This window comes from Anopheles bellator, chromosome 2 (assembly GCF_943735745.2).
Source record: "Anopheles bellator chromosome 2, idAnoBellAS_SP24_06.2, whole genome shotgun sequence".
NCBI lineage: Eukaryota > Metazoa > Arthropoda > Insecta > Diptera > Culicidae > Anopheles > Anopheles bellator.
The window spans coordinates 64,175,334-64,196,905 of NC_071286.1; the positions used below are offsets into that span (position 1 = coordinate 64,175,334).

The 21,572-nt window shown below is 50.2% G+C and overlaps 1 protein-coding gene across 1 annotated transcript in view; it reads right to left on the bottom strand.

Annotated features, from left to right (window-relative positions):
* LOC131207862 (ATP-binding cassette sub-family C member Sur) overlaps positions 1–21,572 on the bottom strand; it is a 37,909-nt gene that overhangs the window by 15,063 nt on the left and 1,274 nt on the right. Inside the window, exons 2-9 of the mRNA XM_058200495.1 lie at positions 20,474–20,823; positions 18,939–19,162; positions 11,819–12,052; positions 7,544–8,551; positions 3,617–3,754; positions 2,688–2,850; positions 823–1,617; positions 644–749 (exon numbers count right to left, since the gene is read on the bottom strand). Coding sequence (XP_058056478.1) covers positions 644–749; positions 823–1,617; positions 2,688–2,850; positions 3,617–3,754; positions 7,544–8,551; positions 11,819–12,052; positions 18,939–19,162; positions 20,474–20,823 — 3,018 coding nt within the window. The remainder of the gene's footprint in view (positions 1–643; positions 750–822; positions 1,618–2,687; positions 2,851–3,616; positions 3,755–7,543; positions 8,552–11,818; positions 12,053–18,938; positions 19,163–20,473; positions 20,824–21,572) is intronic.

Sequence of the window (21,572 nt, forward strand, 5' to 3'; positions counted from 1 at the left end):
GTGAAGGCAGGGTGAAGCTATTAATCATCGGCTGATCGGTTGTTACAACGGGACGAGAATAAAAACGGATCCCGGCGGATTATCGCAACATTGATTGACATTTCGGCACCCAGCCCGAAAGGTCGTCGACATTGTACACTGGAACATTCACTTTAAAGTTCGAGCAGCACATTGAACTGCCCACTTATCCGAATACTACGGAGTGACAATCGATAATGGAGACCCCCCGGTGGGACAAATAATTCAAAAATTGGAAACTCAAAAATGCTCACAAACTGTACTGGAGTGAATAAGTGAGTTTCACTGTTTACTCTTCCCGGTAAATCAAAAGGGACGAAAGTCATATCTTGTGTGCTCTTCAGAAGCGACTTTTCGATTCCAATCGGATCGGTGAAGTTTGACGAAATTTCCCGTTTGTTTACGATTCCCGTGCTGGAGGCGGATCCATCCACTGGTGAAGGGTTCCGTGAGGCGAAAACTTTTCCCTCCTAACCGGTTTCGAAGTCGGTTCGCATGTGGGCGGCTAATCGGACGCAACGAACCGCTCCTAATCAGTGCGATTGGGAATTTGGGTGAATGATTCTGTTGAATTATGGGCGGGCGCCGCCGAAAGGCTTCACACGGCGGAAGGTGTCTCACTTACTTGTTCCAGATCAGCTCACCGGAAAGATGATTTATTTCCTTGAGCAGCGCCGCCAGCAGCGACGATTTTCCACTGCCACTGCGCCCAACAATGACGGTCAGTTTGCCTGCGCGCGGAACATTCGGAACAGATGGAGCACATTAAACACTTCCGGTGGACGGTTCCTCTAGCGGACTCACCTTTCGGCACGGTGAGCTGCTCGACGTGCAGGGACGTGCAGCCGCTCTTCGCGTCCGACCACCGGAACCGGGCGTCCTGCAGGAAGACGGCCGCATCGTCCGGCAGCCCGAACCGCATCTCCCGGGCGAGATGTTTCTGCTTCTGGCGACACTTTTCCAGCCGGGCGCTCACCGACAGCTGGCTGCCCTTCTTCAGCTTCACCCGCGGGCTGGCTACCGTTTTCTTGAACTTGGCGGGCCGACACCGGCCACTCCGTCGCGCCACCGGTTCCGCGTCCTCGCACGGATTCGAGCGCGTCGACCGGGACGAGCTGGACACCGACGAGTGCTGACTGAGCGAACGGCCGGACTCCACTGGCGACTGTGGTGATTCCACGTTATCGGCCACGTTAACCGCTTCCTCTCGATTTGTCCCAGGATCGGCGACCGCTTCCGGTGCGGTCCGGCCACGCAACGGTTCCGTCTCGGAACCGGCCTCTCCGTCGGTTTCGTCCAGGTCGAGCGACGCGTTGCTTCGGCTCAGAATCCGTGCCATCGTACGGATGCCCTCCAGGGAGCCACGCTCCACTTCCGGCTGGCCAAGGAACGCTTCCAGCCGGGCCGTGCTTACGACTGCCGACAGGGTGACCGGAATCGTGATGGGGAATATGAACAGCGGCACCGTGAGCTGGTTGAAGAGCGCCAACGAAGCGAAAAGGCGGCCCGCCGTCAGCTCGATCGGATTGTGTTCCAGCCCCAGAAACACGGCGATCGTCACGATCGTGATCAGCACCGAGGAAACGTGAGTCAGCAGCACTAAGGCGGGGTGCGAGAAAAAATCGGATACCAAAAAGTTGAAATCCTGCAGTTACTCTTTCTACCCTAAATTAAATGGTACGGAAATATTATAAAGTTTTTTTGTGTTTTTGGCAATTCTAGGCTACGGTCGCCGTTCCTGCCACTTACACCTCGAGCGCAGTGAAGCGAGGCGGGTTGGTCCTGCGCTGCTCTCGAGTGCAGATCTACTTCGCCACTTTGTTGCCTCGCAGAGGAATAGTTGGAAATTCCCTGTACTTTCTGCGAAATTGCTCAACGAGCCAACATCCCGGCCCAGCATCTTGGAAGGCAGCTGGGTCCAGCACCACAAAGAAGTCAGCAGTGCGGTTATGCGTCAAGATTTCATGCGTCAACGTCAACCGGAAGACAGCCTGACGGTCCGATTTGGGGTCAGTGCTGCAGCGTGTCGGAAAACTGTGTGCGCTCCTGTGATTCCCGGCTGCGGAACGTGCCACTCCAGCGCCATCCACACGCCCAGTTCTATGTAAAACAAGTTCATTATTTACTTGCCAGTCCTGTGAAATCCTGCACCCAAGAGCTATGTCAAGGCTCCATACATAATTTAACTAGAAAAGCAACATTCCACCACCAGCGGACGAGCAAACACAGGTTGAAAATCTATCACCCAGGATTTTGCTAATGAAACACAGGACCGGAACAAGTGAGACCGAAAGAAAATAGAAAGTGACGAACAGAAGCGAGTCCCGGACGTAGAAAACGATGCGCTATCAAAAATCGTCCCCATTTCAAATGGCGAAAAAGATTGTCTTTACCGGTCTCGAACCGGACGACGGAACGTAAGCCTTTTTGCTCGTCCATTCCAGCGGAGCAAAAAACCCGTGCCGAGATACGACGTCAAAGATTCCCCTTTGCTCTCGGCGGGCCACAAGGGCCGCTCCTCTCAGGACCAGGGCGGTGGCACCTAATGCTGATTTTCATTATAAAAGACACCCAGCCGGTGTTCTCGGGGGTCCCGTCGACCGATCGCTGATAAAACACATCCAATCCCAAACGGTCTCGGGCACACCCATAGAGAGCAGCATACTTACTCATTAATGTCCAGTAGATCGAGTCGAGGTCCAGATGCCGCAGCTCCTGCCGGCGGGCCAGGGAAATTTTATCTCTGAATACGCCCTCCCATGCGTTCAGTTTAATTAATTTTATCCCCAACAGTACCTCGTTGATGCGCCGCAACCGCTCGTCGGTGCATTCCTGCGTGGCCGAGGGGAGGACACAGAGAGAGAGAGAGAGAGAGAAGCAGAATCGAGGGGGGAGAAAAATCAGAACCTACGCCAGCGACCATTGCCGGCCGGAAAAATATTCAATGAAAGTGCACCCCAGCGTCGACTCCGTCGTTAATGCTGATTTCCATGCTGATTGCATGCTCCGATATGGCGTCCCCCGGAACGTAGGTACACCTTTGCGGACTTTTACAGCGAAACCCCGGCCCCGGCGCTATCAACTGGAAGACACATTCCCGTTAAGCCCGTTCCGGCGGGCCGTGGAAAATTGTATCTCGAGTGAAAAGCGAACGCTTCCCAGGAGCGCCATTCAGCGTAAAGCTGTTCGCCTTTCATTGGTTCCTAGGTTTTTTCACTAAACGTGCCGCGAACCCGGCGTCTTTGTCAATCGTCGAAAGAAACGAGGGATCGCAGCGAAAGATACAGAACCCTGCCAAAGAGATGAAGTGAAACAAACAGGACCTCGACCCTTCGTTATAAAACTCTAAATTGCCGTATGTAGACGTAAAAACCAACATCAATCTTGTGCTCGGGCTACAACTTTTTCTCTTCCTGAAGTGCTCCGAGCACCTTGAACCTACGCGCCGAGGTGGAGCTTCGAAGAGCAAATTCGATCATCGATCGCCACGAACTTTTAATTAATACTTCTCCATTACAAATACTCAAAAACTGACGGTGGAGTCGACGGTGGTTTGGCTTTCGTCAAGGAGTCTAGGCACTCGGCCAAGCATACTTACGGACGCTTGCTTCGCGTTGGCCGCCATCAGCTTGCCGATCAGTATCTGCAGCGGTGTCATCGTGACGATACAAACGACCGATCCAATTACGGTGCTAATCCCCAGCTGCCGATAGAGAAGGTACATCACGAAGCCGATCTGGAATTGCAGTAATTAAATTTTAACGAAAGCGCCACTCGGCCACTACCTTGCCGGGAGAGTAAATGGTTAAAATAAATCATGACTTCTTACAGTCTCGCAGCGAAGAACGCAGCCCGCCCGCCGTAGTCCCTAGGTAATGAATTGAAAATGATTCCTTTTCGTTACCTGGATACTTGAACCGTCTTCCCGGACGCCCGCAAGTGGCTTGTGGAGAGCGTTTCTCATGGGGCTGTAAGAACTTCTCTTACTGATGCAGCCCTTGCGATGATGCGGCCACGAAGTGACTTTGGCAACTGCATCATCATCGCGATCGAATTAATGTTACTCCGACGGAAAATGTCCTGTCCGGTGCGCTAAAAACTAGTTCCGACGCCCTGCCACTTTGTGCAAATGTGTCCTTGGCGACCAGTGTCTTCACCAGTGCTCCGGGCTTGATATCTCGAAACAGGGCACACAATAGAGAGCCCGCAACCATAACCAGGATTAAGTACTTAACGTTTTCTCTCGCCGGTCGGAGGCCACCTGGAGAAAGTTGGTCATTTTGGTTCGCCTCCTGCCGTTGACCGAAATTACCAACTGCCGGATATCTTCCCCGCGCGCGCGAAAATGAGGTTTTTTGTTACCTTCGCCACAAAGCGGGAGCAATCGGGAACACTTTCGGCATCATCGCCGCAGTCACCGTCGCCCTGTGGATGGCCCACTTTCGGCCGGGCCAAAGTTGGCGCAGTACGCCGCGCTCGAATGACGGCAACTAATTTGTAATTTCAAATTATCACACTTTTTGCCACCCTTCCTGGTAGGTGGCAACCAGCCCATCATTTGGAATTAGGCCACTAGCGGAGCAACCAAGGAGACCAACCAGTTGGCAAGACAAGCCCTCATAATGACTGCATAAAAGACGCCATTCTCCTTGACCTGGACCCGGAAAGTGTGTGAAACATTTAAAGTCAACGAACAGCTTTACACCTTTTGTGGGGCCGCTCACTTGAAATCCTCCGGCGACTTAAAATTCCGGCCAGTCGACTCGATTTGAAATTCAGTCAGTGACGAGATAAACATCGTTATTAAACATGACAAGCCGAAGTAATTGACTTTCGAAACTGTTTCGGGGTTTCCAACGCCGCTTGCTTCGATTTTTGCTCCAAATTGTCTTTTTGCTACGAGATCAGGTTGCGTGTTAGAGGAAAGCAGAAAAAAATGGAAAATTGGTATTTTTTCCTACTACCAGTAAATAATTTCCCAAACCCATCATCATCATCATCAGCAGCAGCAGCAGCAACATCATTAGAGCTATTTTCTTTATGATGTATTCGACTGAAGCAGGCAGCCCCGACCGCTGGGGCAAACATCTTCAAATTATTACACCGACATTCACCGGCCGCTTCACTGGGAAGGAGGGGCTTACCTGAGCCAAATGTCCTTAAACTGGTCCCGACCCAAAACGTTAATGGGCACCCTAAATGCCATTACGCCACCGTTACGGGCACCGGTCATCGTCAGCGGTAAAACATTCATTGGAAAACTTCCTCCAGCGGGAGAAGACCATTTTCCGACTAACCCCGTAATAGAGTGGCACCGGCCCTCGGATGCCACGAATCACTTTCGAACCAAAACGAACCAAGGGAAGAGGATGGGCTGCCAACTCGGTCCGTCTGCCAACACTTTTCCCGATTGCTTAATGCGCACGTTTAGCCAATTTTCCTCACTGTTTCGTGATGCCCCGCGTAGTGCGATCCATGACAAAACTTGATGAGGCAGCCACCCGGAAGACGAATCCTTTTCGGCAGACCCGGCAGTTATCCGGTCGCCAAAGTTTCCGACAGAAGTTTTCGCTTCTACACTGCACCCGGCAGGGAGAAGATTCTGCAAACTACTAACATGACACTGATTTGTGAACAAAGGATACTGTCTGCCTAAATTCCAATATCAAAACTACGACCGTTTGTGGCGATAGGCGATAAAAAAATGTCTTGAATGTACCATTTACTTATGATAGTGTGAATGGTCAACGAAGTTGTGCCGTTTGGTTTGAAGTGAAAGAAGAGATACGTTGGAGCAAAATTTGAGCAGACGGCACTGGGAATGTTACTTGGAACGTTCACAGTCGCTTGTTGACCGATGATTATGTTACTTTCGAAAGCAATTTAAACCATTCTACCACCTGGTGCGCAAACATTTTTCAGCATAAAAACATTAACGCAACGCAGTTCGGGAACTTCGGGTTTGCTCGAACTCGGGAGCGAAGAAAATTTATCGCTGAGAAGCCAAAATCCTCACGCCACGGGTCAACCGTCACCAGCTCTTCGCAAACAAACGTGGCGGAAAACGTGGCATAAAAATCGCACGCAATCGACGTAATTGAATATAATCAACGGCCAGCTCGAAGTGGAGTGCAGTTTACGCATTCGCTGATCGCTCTGTTATCACAGCTGAGCCAGCTGACGGTCACTGGAACCGATGCGCCCGGTTGGAGCGCATTAATAAAATTGCCCGCTTAACCGAATGGTGCATCATGGAGCAAGCATAACAAAAGGGGCAATTTAAAGCTCATCCTCGCCAAGTGTCGGGAACGGGAAGAGTTTAAAACATTCGAGAATGGGGCAAGCGTTAGCGAAAGTTTCGATGCTTGTTACTGTACTCTATTCAATTGGAGCTCGTTTGTGACGCTAAATGGATGTTACCCGTAGAAGATTTGTTTGAAATGTTTTTTTAAACAATTTCAGTAGAACGCAAGTTGGAGCAAAGTTATAGTAAAGGGTTGTTCAAAATTGGTCAACTTCAATTTGACGCATAATTTTTCATAGTGTATCAAAAAATCTTGTCACCTATCATTTTGAAGATGTTTTAGTGTAGTATCATGTATATTATTCGATTTTGACATTTGCCCTTCATTTGTGGAAACGGCGTCGAAATAAGAAGAACATCGTCTCAAAGTTTCGCACAGTCAGCGTGAAAATACGAATTACTCGTGCGCCAAGGTAGCGAAATTGTTGAATGTATCGGAATTCGGAATGAAATATCTCGTATGGCAGGCTATCTGTTCGTATAGTTTAAAAAGTGACATTTACATCACGATCGGAACCATCAACCAGGAAAACCATCTCCGAGAGTGTCTAAATAAACGTCTTTCGCTTTTCCTAACAAAGTACAAAGGTTCTTTTCTGTTTTGGATGCAGTTAGTATCTTGTAAATATGGGAAAAAGGCCATGGAGTGGATTTGATAAAAGGATTAAAACGAAAGATCCAGCAATTCGCATTCCTTAAGACGGAGGTTTTTAGGACGAGGCCTTAGGACGATTTTTTTTTACATATTCTGTATAAAATAAGCTTTCCAAAGAAACATTACTTGATTCTTAACCAAATGTTTGACTGATTTACAAATATTTTTTGTTTGACCAATTTTGGACAGAGACACTCTTTAGTAGTATAGTTTTTGTTCCCAAAATGGGGTCATTTTCATAGCCCGCGTATGTTCATCGAAAACAGAAAAACGTATTCAAATTGTTAAACATTTACCAACTGTTGACTGAGCCACGAGCTAGGGTCCATGCATCGGCGCTCTCAACTGATCGTGCTATCAAAGTTGCAAACAAAATAAACACGAGCCCAAAACGAGCTCCCACGCTAGGTCCGAGCGGATGCAGCATACGAGCATAACCGGTTTGGCGTGGAAATCCGCAACGCAAACGCCCAAATGTAGACAAGCATTTTGCAGCTGCTGCTGATGCGCTTCCGCAGCATAGATCGGGAGCCGATCGGGCACCGGCCGCCCCGCGAAAAACTCACCTTCAGCGGGATGGCCCACACGTAGTGCACCATCTTCACGAACGCCATCACGTTGAACGCATCGTCCGACATCAGGTTCGTGACGGTCCCGGTGTCGGTGATGCTGCCGGCCGACTGTTGCTGACGCGTCCCCGTCGTCCCGTTGCATTCGGCCGGTGGCGGTTGTGATGCGTTTCCGGGACAGCTCACCACTGAGGTTGCAATTTCCGGCCCATCGTGATCCGCTGACCGTGGGGGTCCTTTCGCGCGCGACACTTCCCGGTCCTGCTGCTGGTGGTGACTGGCATCGGGACCGGTCTGCGTGTGTTTCGGATTTCGGCTGTTTGCGCATCGTGTCGGGTGCTGCACTTCCACTTCCTCCAGTGCCACCCGCTCGCCGGTGGGAGGTCCTTTGGCATCCGCGGTCCGACTGGGCGGTCCGTGGCTTGCACTCTGCCGCGGTTTGTCGCTTTGTTGTGGGTTCGCACTGGTGCTGCTGGCGGTCCCGGCGTGGAAGCAGCTCGAGCTGAGTAGCAGCGTCTTCCGGTACACCAGCCCCTGGAGTGCATTTTTCAACCGGATGCCCTCCGCGTCCATCAGGTGGGTGCTGGCCTGCGAGAGCGTTCCCTGCGCGATGGCCGCGACCAGCACCAGGCAGCATATGATCCAGCCGTTCGCCAAGAGCGCCGACCACGACACCGGGATCTCCGGTTGGCCTCCGATGTCAGCACCGCGACCACCGCCGTCACCTGTCGCGGGTGATTGATTCGATTTGTCGACGACGCCCGCCGTCAACATAGGTGCCGTATCATTGGCCAAAATTAGGGATGCTGACATTGCTGCTGCTGCGGCGGCCAGGACGGGATCGCCCGGGGGTCGCTGCTGCGTCGCTATGTAATCGACGATATTGGAAATGCACAGTGGCCCGACGAGGGCGCACAGGTCACCGGCCAGCTTCAGCAAGCCACCGACGACAAACATCCGCCAGCTGTTGCGAACGTAGCACCACCACAGCGAAGCCCGAGTAGTCTTCCGGTGAGGATGGCAAATAGGAAAAGAGAAAGAAAGACAATTAACGCACGTACCTGTGTGTGTGGCCTGTGCGGGCCTGTGTCTGTTCTAGGCGTTTCCGGCCGCCCAACCGACCGCTCTCAAATCCGATGATAGATGGAATTTTCCCGACCCCGTTTCATACGATTCCGGGGTTGTTTTTTTCCATAGGATTTCTTATGTAAATTGCGAATTGGCGAAAAAACCCATATTTGAATTATTGGGGAAATGAATTTGAAATATTGAGAAACCGAAAACACCTTTCAGGCACGCCTTTTCTACCAAGCACCATGCGCCTCCATCGCTCTTCATTAGTTCGGGGCCAAAATTGATTGATTTCAAATAACGATTTGACAACCTCACTCAGTGTACGTTGAGCTGTCATTCTATTACTTAGGGTTGCATCATGCCAGTATCCTGGCAGGGTTGAATCCTAAAATACTGTTTTCTCCCCTAATTTAAAGGTCCAATGAAAGAAATTTATTATCTACGGGCAGGGATAATTAGTTTCGTAATTTATTTTATTCCATGTTTCGCGTGTTCCTGCCACTGGTCCCTGACCTGAGCCTGACCATGGCTGGACATCCAAAAACTGAATTATGAAGTTGAATTAATTTATGGTGGCCAACATCATGCAGCTGTGCTGGGTAAGACACAGGGTGAACAAGAAAATGTAAACCAAATAGAAACCCTTGTTCCAGTACGTATATCTGAACCATTCTTAGAAGGCGAGGGCCGACTTCTTTCGGTGCACAAAAGTTCGGTCTGCGAACACTTCAATGTCAATAACACTTCGGTGCAAGCTGTGAGCAAAACGTGCGGTCCATAATCCGAAACGTGCACTTGCTTTTTGCTTGCTGGTTGGCTCTTTCGTTGGCGTCCACAGGAAGATAAATTTGAACCACAAACATGGGGCAGCGAGAATAAACATCTTAACGCTAAGAGCCCCGAACGGAAACCCGAAACCCGGTTGGCCACTAAATAGTAAAATGTGAAAAAGGAAACCAAAAAAACGGCGTACTAAATCAGGCACATCAACGGAAGCTGCAAGCTACCGACGGAGGAGAAACAAAAAACACCCAGCGGAGCTCCGATTCGTAGAAGGCGTGAAAGGGCGATAGTATGTGCCACGCGACGACGAACGTCTGGCCGACGAAACCATCTACCGGACGAGAAAGTGGAATATGATTTATGTCGTGGTCAAAATAGGGTGCGATTGAAAGGGAGAAAAAAAACCCGCAGCCGTAAACCTACGCTGCACCGTGGTCAGTGGTAAATTCTCTTATAAAGGATCTCTGTTTTCACGCGAAAGCGCTCAACAAAACCACCGCCAAACCATCGGCGCGTACGTGCACAAATGCGAAAAATAATTGGACCTCAAGGCACGGCGAGATCGGCTCGGGCCGAAAAAGGGTTCCGCAATGAATGCGAGCAGTATCTATGCTCCCGCAGACACTCTATGTTCCGGCGAAGCGGCTCCCGTCGGTGTAAAGGGACGGAAAGACGGTTCCCGCGATAAGAAAGGGACGGAAAAGAGCGAAGCCGAGCATTCATTCAGGACCCTTACGGACCGTCAAAAACCGCCCTCCACGGCACGGCCCGGTATGTTGATTTGCATGAAAGCCTTGAGCTGGAGACGCTTATCAGCTGGCCCAGTAACACCCGAATGGATCCTTTTTTTCAGCACCATCTTTTCCGGTGCAGCCACAAGCCACGGCGCCCCCGGATTCCACACTATGCACGGCCAAAAGCGTGGAGCGTGTCGAAAAAATCATAATACAAAAAAGCCCTTTCCGATGGACCTACTTTTGAAGCCGCAACTATACATAGCGCCCCAACGCCCAGGATCGGCCCGGGTTAGATCCGAAAGGATCAGCGCGACATTAAATTTCCCACCGCCGGCCGGCCGGCCAGCAAGGTGGTGAAGTGAATTAATTATCAACCCGTGTAATCCGGTTTTTTTCATCCGCTCATTAAAGGGCCCAAAACAAAACAAAAGGATCCAAAAGTTACTCTCAAATTTGTCACGAACCAGCGACAACCTGCGGCGCACACCGTAACGCTTTGTAAGGTACATTGTCACCGAAAGTGAAAAGGGTTCTCGCCACCCTCCCCAGGATTCCACGCGCACACGATTATCACCGGAATTCCGGTGAGTGTTTTCCGCCAGGCTGCCTCCGTGGCTCCATGTCGAAGATGCTGGATATGCAATCAGATAGGCCGACCCACCGAGTCCGGGAATTAAAGAGAGCGCACTCTCGGCTAATCTCATAATTTCGCACGTTCATCTTCCGATTGTGGTCTTAATTGGTCCCCAATAACAGTGGACCACTGAACGGATTCCACAATTAGCCAAATGGGCGTGGGATTGTAAACTGTTACTCGTGTCCACTCGCAGCCAATGGAATCGCCTTGGAACCGGATCCACGGCAGAGCAACACTATCGTTACAATTTGTCGCCCTATTTGTTTTGCAACTTGATAGTTAGAAAGCACAAACAAGCGCTTTGAGGTACCGGAGCAAAACACGACTTGGAGATGGATTCCCTTCCTGAGCCCCGGTGACAGAGATGGGCAGCAGAAGGCTTACCAGGGTGTGCGGGCTGGCGTAGCATTAAACTATGCAAAACACATCGCATGAAAGACACCGCAGAACGGCCCCGGTGAACCCGAGAATGGGCTGTGAAGTGGGCTCCGAGAACAAACAGGCAAACTACTCTTGGCATAATTAATCATACCATTATTTTACGCTTAACGGAAGCGCAGAGGCTGGGCGAGTTCCGGGGGAAAAGTTGGACCCTCCGGAAGGGCGTGATGGACGGAAGAAAACTCGCTCCCGACACCGGGCGGACCACCGCAGCAACGGTGTCCGACAAAGTTGGACATTAGTTGGTAACCTTCGCAAGAGTCCCGGTCCTCCTTGGTGCAGGTTTTTTGGTTCCTTCAAGTTTGGAATAGTTTCTTGTCGTTCCGACAACTAAACCGGAGAAACCCCCGGTACGCACAATATTTGATTTATGTTCCCGATAAACCTCTTAATGCGCGGCGCACGACCGTTTGAGAAATGGAAGAAAGCTTTTAAGCAAAACTCTAAAGACCGGGAGACGCCACGTCCGAAGTTAAAAATTCAATCCACACCTGTGCGCCGGGCGGTCCGAGCCGTTACTGGTCGTCGTCCGGAGCCGGAGTTGTCGGAAACTATTCCCCAAGCAGCGAGAGCAGTGGGCCCCTGGGTCCCTGGGCTTACCTTGTAGCTTTGATAAATGAACAGGAACTGATCGTAGTGATAGCGGCTGGTGTCCTTCTCGTGCAGGGCGCCAAGGTTCTCGAGCTCCAGCGGCTGCCGGTAGCCGCGCCACAGCAGCGGCACGATCCAGTGGAAAGTGATTTTCGACAGAAACGGCGAATGCGGCGTCTTGTAGCCGAGCTTTCTCTCGTTCGACAACATTATCGATGAAACGTGCCGGCGTCCGGAGTTTTTCTGGTGCCGCCCGCGGTCGGTCGGGGGAAGGGAGAGAAAGAAAGAGAGAATGGAAGCGAAACGGAAGAAAATAGAGAGACCCGTCGGTGGACAGCAGACAACGTGCATGTAAAAAAGTGTAACCCCAACAAAAAGGACACAGAGGAGGAAAAAATAAAGTTATTAAAGCCGAAATCGATAGCATGATTAATAGGATCCCTTGCGGAATCGGATCGGTTGGACGGATCGGTCAATGAATGGGCCATCCGCCGGGCCACCAGGACACCGGGTACCGGGCGGGGCCACCCCAACAACATGTCAACCTTTTTGTGACCACCGCCCGGCCACTTCACTGTTGCTCCGATCTCGGAGCAGTTTTCCTACTGGGCCTCTGTTTCTGGCCGAGGCCAACATAACCTGGGCCCCGGTGCTGGGTTAAAGTGGCGTTATGAAAACTTAATTTCACCATAATTCTCCAGGTTCAGGCTCCCACTATCAATCACGTGGGCACCACGGAACGGCACGTTTCGTTTATTTTTGGATCATTTAAATTCACCTTCGAGCCCCCGGGTGGGGGGCGAGTCACTCCGAAGCTAAAGGGTTACAGGGTGATGGTTTTCTTCTTTTCTTTTGCCCTCTCTTTTGCCACTCTGCTTCGCACCAAGAACCTTTCCGGATCGATTCCCCGCTGGAACCCGTCGGCACTCGATCAAATCAGCGGTGATAATTTATTCATGACGTTCCGCGCTCATTCTTGAGACCCCCCGCGCGGGTCAGACCGCGGGTCGTGAGGGCGGGGTAAGCCGGCGGTTCACGAGGAAGCTAGAAGAAAGGTCGATACCCGAAGCCGGCGAGGTTATCGCGGGCGAAAGCGTTCCGACAGGCGTGGGTTGTCGCGCTGTTCGGAAGAAAATAACTCGATGATTAATAAATATGGCATCAATTTCATACGAACGTGAGCCGAACGTGAACCGAACGTTCGCTTATGTTTCGACGGACGCGTTTGACATGGCGTATCACACATTGTATGCTGTCGGTGCGCGTGTCCCGGCGTTCGTTACGCAATAAATTAATCACCTATTTGTTGGCCCCGTCGCGATGGTCTATATTTGGAAAAAGGCACTGCCACTAAGCTACTTAAAAAAAATATTAAAAAGAACATTCTTTCCAATGAATGAATCAATTACTAGGGAAAAGCTCACCGTCGAGCATTGATTTCTGTGCCGGGATTATGGGCGCCAATCAGCCGTGACAATAAAACCTTCCAATTTCGGCCCGATAACGTGATGGTATCGGGACACGAACCCCTATCAGTTTTCGGGCGTAACTGTTGAGCCCTTCGCCGGCCGCTGTGAGCGCTAACTAATGGCGGCCCAGCCCGGTGTTTATGCACGTGTGCCCACGTGCCACCGATATGGAACACCCTGGGAGCAACAAAATACGGCGCCCGGCCCCACAGTCCCGGACGGTCCCCGGGTCTAACGAGATTATCGCACGCATAAAGTATGTGCCCGCCACGCTGCAACCGTCGGCGGAAAATGCTCATCACGAGCTGCTGGCAGCACATTTGTCAACACCTCGGCACGCGAACCGATCGGCCGCTCGGCCGCTCGGGGTGTCCGATAAAAAAATGGCATTGATTTATGCTGTTAATACATCGATTGCTGCTCCCGATTCCGCTGCTCCGGGCGTGCGGAATTCCCAACGGTCCGCAACCCGTCGGCAGCTACCACAAAAAGTAGACATAACTCAACCCTTGCTGTTACATGCATTGCGGGTGCGACCGTGCCGTTTATTGAAACGGCCGTGAAATGTCCACTGGGTCGATTTGGTTACACAAAATCAAACTCACCCCACCGCATCATAAGCCGAGAAGGATGCCCATTGCCATGGGTGTGTGTTGGGTTCACCACAAACCACGCAATGCACCAGCGGACAGCGGTCCTGAACGGATCCTCTGATCCCCTGCGGATCCAGGGCCGCGTGTTATTGTTTCGCTGGGGCCCATCAAAACTGACCCGGAACGTGGGTTGTTTGTTTTGTTTGCGCTGCCCCATTGCCAGCCCGAAACGCCATGGCTGGGGCCCGGTCATGGAAAACATTGATTTTAGTGTTCAATTTTCACCGGCACCGTTCGGGGCACACGGCTAGATCGACCGATCGATCGGGGCCATTATCTCGCTGATGCCATTAGGCATCGTTCCATGCTGCGGGATGCTTTCTGACAGTTTGTTTATTTTGCCAAAAGTTGCCGTCGAAAGATCTGCAGCGCACGTAATGGTGATGGTCCAATGTTTGGCATAATGCGAGCACCGCTTTAACGTCGGTTCATTCGCTAATAAGGACCACCTTTTCAGTAATGCAGCAAAATTGTAGGTTCACTAAGCATCAACCGAAGTTCGATTTCGAAGTGGTGGGCTCGTGCTCATGACCGATTCTTCTGATACTAATACCATCAAGCAGAATTGTAAAAAGGATGCTTTATGAACAATGGACAGTGATAGAAACTGGATAAGCCAAAGTCCTAAGTCGATGATTTCTTGTGTTCCTGTAAAGGTAGGTTTCTGTTATCAAATTTTGATTTCAACAAGCTTTAAAATAAACGAGAGGAGACCCTTTTGCGTTAGCAGAGGACTTTAAATTAATCAGTCAATCAGTTGTATACTGTCCATTCAACGCATAAATATTGCACGTATTGAAACGAACCACTTCCCTGAATTGGTTGAATATATTAAAATCCTACATAATTAACAATCAAATGAGAAAGCAACGATCCGTTAGCTGCTGCCATACTTTCGCACTAAAGCCATTGAGAATCGGACTGTTAAAAAGATGGCTCTACCTGCCAATTTGAGCCTTTTAGTTAAGTGAAAAATAAAAGAATTAGTTTGCAACCAATCTTTGAAAGGGTTAGACCATGTCAACTATTGTGCCCGAAAATAACGTTTTGCCGGGATTATTATTTTAATGATACCTCTTGAAGAAAACTGCTTCGGAATCGCACCAAATGCGACTTGCTTTTGGAATATCGCAGTGATTTCAAAGGTATGTAAACATTCAAAATGGCGATTTTGTCTTAACAAAGAAAAAAGCATCGGAGAACTCCAAAGAACGGACTTTCTGATGGGACAGAAAGATGTGATGCATCGCAAGCTCCCAAAACCTGATGAAAACGTTAATACTGATGACTACTGACAACAAATGATCAATTGGAATCATGGATTGATCGATAAACGACCAGAATGCCATTGTTTCTGGCCAGCCATGGAGGCGCCAGGTGGGGCTCAATGACCACTACACCCTCCCCCCGCTAAAATCACCACACTTGTTTCTTTCCAAATATTATTCAGTATCATCGATGGGACAGCCCTTCGTTTCCTACGAGGAAGTCGGAATTGGATGACAATTTAGTTTGCCTCAAAAGATGAAGAATTCGTTCGTCCTTGATTTTCAAGGAATGGACTTAGGACCACACAATTAAGGTCAGCGTCATTTTCATAGCAATTTCCAATCTGCAATCATGTTCATGGAACGCAAGAGAGAGCCTCGTTCCTCTTCAGACCGTGACCTAGAATAACAGCACTTCGAGCAAACAGTTAACTCATTATTGCATTCCAGTTTCTAATCCTTCTCAAACACTCGGCCAGCATTCGAAATGTCACCATAAAACAACTATCCCCACGGACTATCCAAAGCCCAGGGCGTGGTGGGAATGAACGTGCCCTCGTAATTCAGTTAATCCGTGCCAAAATGACTACACCAACTAATTGCGCTACATTGTGTAAACTATTGCTCCAAATCGCACCAGTGTGTAAAAACTTTCCAGCAACTCACGCTCGGGCGCTCCCGGTCCCCAGCCAGGACCCAGGACCTTACCGGGCGAATAGTGCAAGTTTTTATGTCCGCCAATCTAATTATAATTATGAACTAAATTTGTCCCTGTACATCCCTCTCCTAACGGCCTGGTCCGTTGCTGCCAGAGGTCGGCGACTGAAGTTCCCACGGAGTCGTGAAATTTAAGCTTTCCACTGGGACCGTAAGGTAGTTACACGGCGAAATCGGGCCAACGATGTTCGGCAAACCGGGCTCCAGGATCAGACCCTTCAGGCTTTTGACCGCATCCAATGGCTGCGCTTTTGCCGGGACTACCGAACGACTTTCAAGCCCAGCAACTGACCCGACGGTAGATTAGATTTCGTCCGCGGCACGAACTCCGGCTGGCCAGTAGTCGTTGGTGTGCAAGTAAATTCTGGCCGACTCCGACGACACGGACGGCCAGGTACGTTATCGAACCACTCGGTACCGGAGCGCTCCGGGTCGGGAGGACTCGGATGCGAAAACTGGCGATGCATCGAAAATGTTGTGCACTTTTCATTTTTACTGTGTTGCAGCTCCCCACGAACCCTTTGGACGGAGTCACTCAAAACAAAACACCGGCCCTCGGTGGCCCGTGAAACTGGCGGGACCGTGGAGGTGAGTGACGTGATAGCAAAAACCAACAAAAAAAAAAGACGAACGCTCAGCAGCGACGGCCGTCAGGACGATATAAATTCCATAAAATTTATGACATTCCCCGTCGCTCGGTGCCACTCGGTGTTGGTTGTTGCGAATCTTTTTTTTTACCTGCCATCGTTTGCCCTAGCATGGCACCGAAAACCTCGCCATGGTCCTGGCGATTGGGATGGGACAATGCATCACCAGCGGCTGGATGGCTGGCTGGCTGGCTGGCTGACTGGCTGGTTGGCTGGGTTTACAATAAAAACAAATTATGCTAAATGTATGCTAATAGCGATGCACACGAGATGTAAATCCCGCACCCGTAGATAAACACTGGCGCGCCGCTGGTACCCGATGTCCTTTTTTAACCCTGACCTCACCCGATGCCCTTTTCCTTTCCAGGAGTCAAGCTACAAATCACGCGACCAGAGTACATCAAACGACAGTTGATTATGATCGTCGGTCGGCTCAACGATTGATCACGTGGAGGGTCACTTGTGAGCAAATTAAACGCTGGTATCATCGCACCCTCCGATAATTGTTGCCCGTTAATTACATCCCTCAGTGCTCAGTGTCGGATTTCTCCTATGCCGGCCGGCATAGTGTAATGAAACTGTTGTTCATTTTTAAAGTACTGAGAATTAACTGTTGACTCGCAGTTAGCCAGGTTTAATGTTTGCCCCCTCCGATGCAGTGTTAGCTTAGTGGCAAACGGCCCACACGGTGGGAGTTGGGTCAAAATGATTCAAAAAATAGACCATTGCCAGCAGATTACCCTTAATCCGCTGGTAAGCAGCTTGGCGTCGGCACTAAGTCACCCGCAACCGGATAGCGTCCGTTTAATCGGGTTAGTATGCCCGGCTAAATGGGAACCCGACCAGTGTGGTGAGATGAACTTGTGGAAAATGCGTAAAAAGCACTAGTCAATCGAACAATAGATTAAGCGGTTTTGTCGATCGATCACAAACAATTCACCTTCATCATTCATCAATCATTTTAAAAGTGTGAATTGTTGGTATTTTTCAAATTAATGCTTCAAATTATCAATTATAAAAGGAATTCGTTTATCGAATAGGAATGGAAACATTCGTTGTTTAGTTTACAAAATAAAATTAAGGACTAATGACCTCATGCCGAATGTTTTTGCTATAGTTCGGCTAGTGCAATTGACCACTGAAGTATCAGCGACTCTACAGGACCGGAAAGAGCCATAAGAGATGGGCATTTTCAAAGATTGAGGTGATTAGCGTCGCAAGGACCCCAAACTCCAAGTGTTGGCGGTGCCTTGGTGCGAATATACAGGGTGAGCAACTTGGTTATTAATAAAATACGGTTTAAAATTTTTCAATGCTTGAACTTTTATTTAAAAGGTTGATTCTTAACATTTTGGTCGATTGTTCACGACGAATGGTTGTTTCACCCGTTCGATTGACCTGTTTTTGAGTACATTTTCGATTGTATCTGGTCCTATTTCGACAATAGCAACGTGACCGAAAAAGCATTTGGGTCTTGAAGTTGTTAATAGTTGCTGGTTTGTTTGCATAACATAAACAGCGATTGTGGCTGTCGCTGTATGCTACGTAGCGTCGTCCTGTTGAAACCAAAAGCATTTCAGGGTCCTCAACTTCAATTTCGCCGAAGAACCAATCAGCCAAAATCATTGGCATTGGCTTCTCTTACAAGGCGTGTGGGTTTTCTGAACCCCGAAAACAACAATTCTGCTTATTAACCTAGCCACCGAGGTGGAAATGAGCTTCAATATTGAATATTCAATATTCAAATAAATTTTTCATATTTCCCAATTTTCTGCAACTGCAATTGTATTAAGAATCAACCTTTCAAATAAAAGTTCAAGCATCAAAAAATGATCAGTCGTTTTTTATTTGTAAGCAAAAGAAAAAATGCACGCTCATTTGCTCACCCTGTAATATCCGTGTAACTTTTCTAGGAAAAACAAACCAATGACGTTCTTTTCGAGAAAAAAAGACATCACCATATTTTTTCGACACCATATTTAGCGTTTGGCTGTTGCCTACATCTGGCAGACGATGGGACAGTTTACAATTTAGGCACCGCAAACCATGTGTTGCCCAACGGAACTAACCGCGGCCATCCGTCAGGGCGCATGTAAATGCGGGGTCGTTTGCGCGGATCGCGGATCGTAAAAACCCCAGGACCAGGGCTGCGGGAAGCGGGAAAACGAAAAGGAAAACCGAAACCACAAAAAACGGTACAAAGCTTCGAAACACCCGCTCGCAATCCACCATTTTGTTAACCGCGGGAGTCACAATAGTTGCGGTTCACCATCCGTCGGGCATCGAAGCGTCCTTCGGTCTCTCCCGGTAAACTGCTTCCCGGAGGCACCCAGCAAGAGGGTTAGTTCGTGTGTCCGGGCGACCGGGGTCCTTACCTCGAGGTACAGCGTAAATCCATCGACGACGGCCAGCGTGGTGGCAGCCAGGGCGGCGGCCAGCGCCAGGCACACTTCCGGCCGGCCGACGATGCCGTGGCCACCCGTGGGGCGCCCCGGGACGGTGCCGATGACACCGTCGTCGTCGTCGTTGATATATTTAAATTTGCACCACCGCACTATCGACTGGGCGCCTTCGGCCGCCAGGGCCATCCATAATAGTCCTGCAGGGATAATAAATAAAAGAAACAACCGGCACCGGGCAGGCCCCGGAGTGCGGAGTGTCCGGAGGGGCGTGCGTGCGCGTGTGTGTCAGTGTCTCTCAGAATAGTCATCCGTCGCCGACGCCGGCTTTCCGGCGGCGCAGGCGACCGCAAGCGCAAGGACACTGTGGCACAAGCACTGCGAGCGACTAGCGCGGGTTTTTGTGGGCCACCAAAACGATAAGCAGACAATGTTACTTGGCACGGGGGTTGGCGGGACGGCACGGAAGCGGAAGCGGGAAGGGAAGTCGTGGAGCCACGGGACGGCGTATAAAAAATGGACATTCAACACCCTGAAGAAGCGGCCCGACGGTTTTCGCACACCACGGCGGCCCGTCCGGGTTGGTGCGTGACCCGTGTGCGCACAAACATAGACACACATAATCCTGCAACCAGCTGCAAGGACACTGCCGGTTTTTGGGCAAAGTCCAGCCAGCCAGCCAGCCAGCCAGCTAGTCCAGGCCGAGAGGCTATAATATTATGCGACATGACGTACCCAGCCGTTGAAACACTTGAAACAGAATGTTGACCCCGACCGGGTGGCCGAACGGGTGTTGGTGGGGGGAGGGCACCCGTTGGTGCATAATTTATGGGCATGCTTCAGATTGAAAATTTATTTGGTGATGTAAATAACTTATTACTGTAGTCAACTACGGCCACTTGCTCGGTAGTGGTCGGTAGTGGAGTCGGCCAGCCATTATAGGGGCCACCAGCCACCAGGAGCTCCAAGTGACACTGGTGGGAATTGCCCGTCTCCGCACCCGGTGGCTAAGCACCACGGAGCTAACGGAGACCCAAGGTTCGGCACAATAAAGCTATCAGAACCGTGTTCCGATGAGGGACGAGCTGATCTTGTTTATAGCGTCAATTTATGGGCCGCCGTTTGGTTCGATGCGTCTTCGGAGCGGCCATTGACCGGCCAACCCCCCTGCAGGAGCAGTCTTCCCCAGCCCGGGGTTAGATTAGAGAGGTGCGCTACATTGATTCATGGCGGAGAAAGTGCTACGCTGCGAAGGACAGAAGCGAAGATTAGCGCAGTGGGAAACCTGAGCACCAGCTGATGCCAGTGAAGCGATGCACTATGCTTTGCGCATTATACGAACAAGTTTTTAAAAATGGTTCCAAACATAAATTCAAGCCTTATGAATAACCCACAACGACTAGCATACTGAGCAGAGCCCCTGAGGGAATGAGGCCTGCAAGGGAATGTGGCAAACCGTGACAGTAGCAAGCGTCATTAGGCTATGCGAAAGGCAAATTGTGACCACTTACCACATTTATCGCGTCGCTCAATGACGCGCACCAGTACGGCCAGGCAGACCAGGGCCCCGAGCCCGACACTAGCGGCCGCCAGACCGATCACGGCCGTGTTCCAGGCCACTGCACCTGCACCGGCATCGACGCCATTGGCCAGCTCCCCAGTCCGGCCGATCATCGACGGAACTTCCGCTTCCGCTTGTGAGTGCGGCACGTCCGGTGCCGCAACGCAGACGACGGCGGCCAGAGCCTGCCGCAACCGATGGACGGTCAGCCACTGGTGGCCAATTTCTGCGAGCCCAGCGAGCACCGCTGCCAGCAGCACCGCAGACCGCAAATTATGCAATGCCAGCAGATTATGACGCCTGAAAAGGGGGCCGAACAGAAGGTCCGGGTCAGTCACTATTTGCCCATCGTTGGCACTACATCAGGAAACGCTTCCAGATCGGAAGTGCACGAGGGGACGATCTAGGATTTGCGGGGGATTGCGGGAGGTGCGAAAGCCAAGCATCTTTTGCATACCACCCGGGGCAGGATATCGACAAAATGCATTCACAATTAGATGGGCAAAGTGGATTTAAAAGTCTGAAGGTGCTCTGCTTTATGTTTAAATATGTTTACCAGTTACATTTTCTGTCGGTCGATTTTTTTGTATATGCAACATTTATTAATGGGTCAAAACATTCATACCGAACGTATGAAGGTACAACTTTAATCAATTCGCAGGGAACTGAAAAAAAATTACAAATTCTAAACACTTTGCTGTTTCCGTTCTACGGTGGCGCCCAACAACAACCGGTTCCGTACAGAATTCTGTTTCATTTCATTTGCAAGCTCAAAAAATCGTAACTCGCGCTCGCTACACTCGACCCAGTTCGGTGAGACAATCGAGACTAATGATTAGCAATTTGCCGGAAGAACCTTGCGGTTGTGGGTGTTGTTGATTGAAAATGTTTCTGGTTTTTCCGCGTTGTTCTGCGTGGAACATTAGCACCGTTCGACTCTCTTTTGCTCCCTTCTAATTCGCTGCGTTAAAGCAGAACTCAACGGCATGTATCCTGGATACGGTTCGATGTTAATACCCCCTACACTAAGGAATATTCACGTTGCCCGG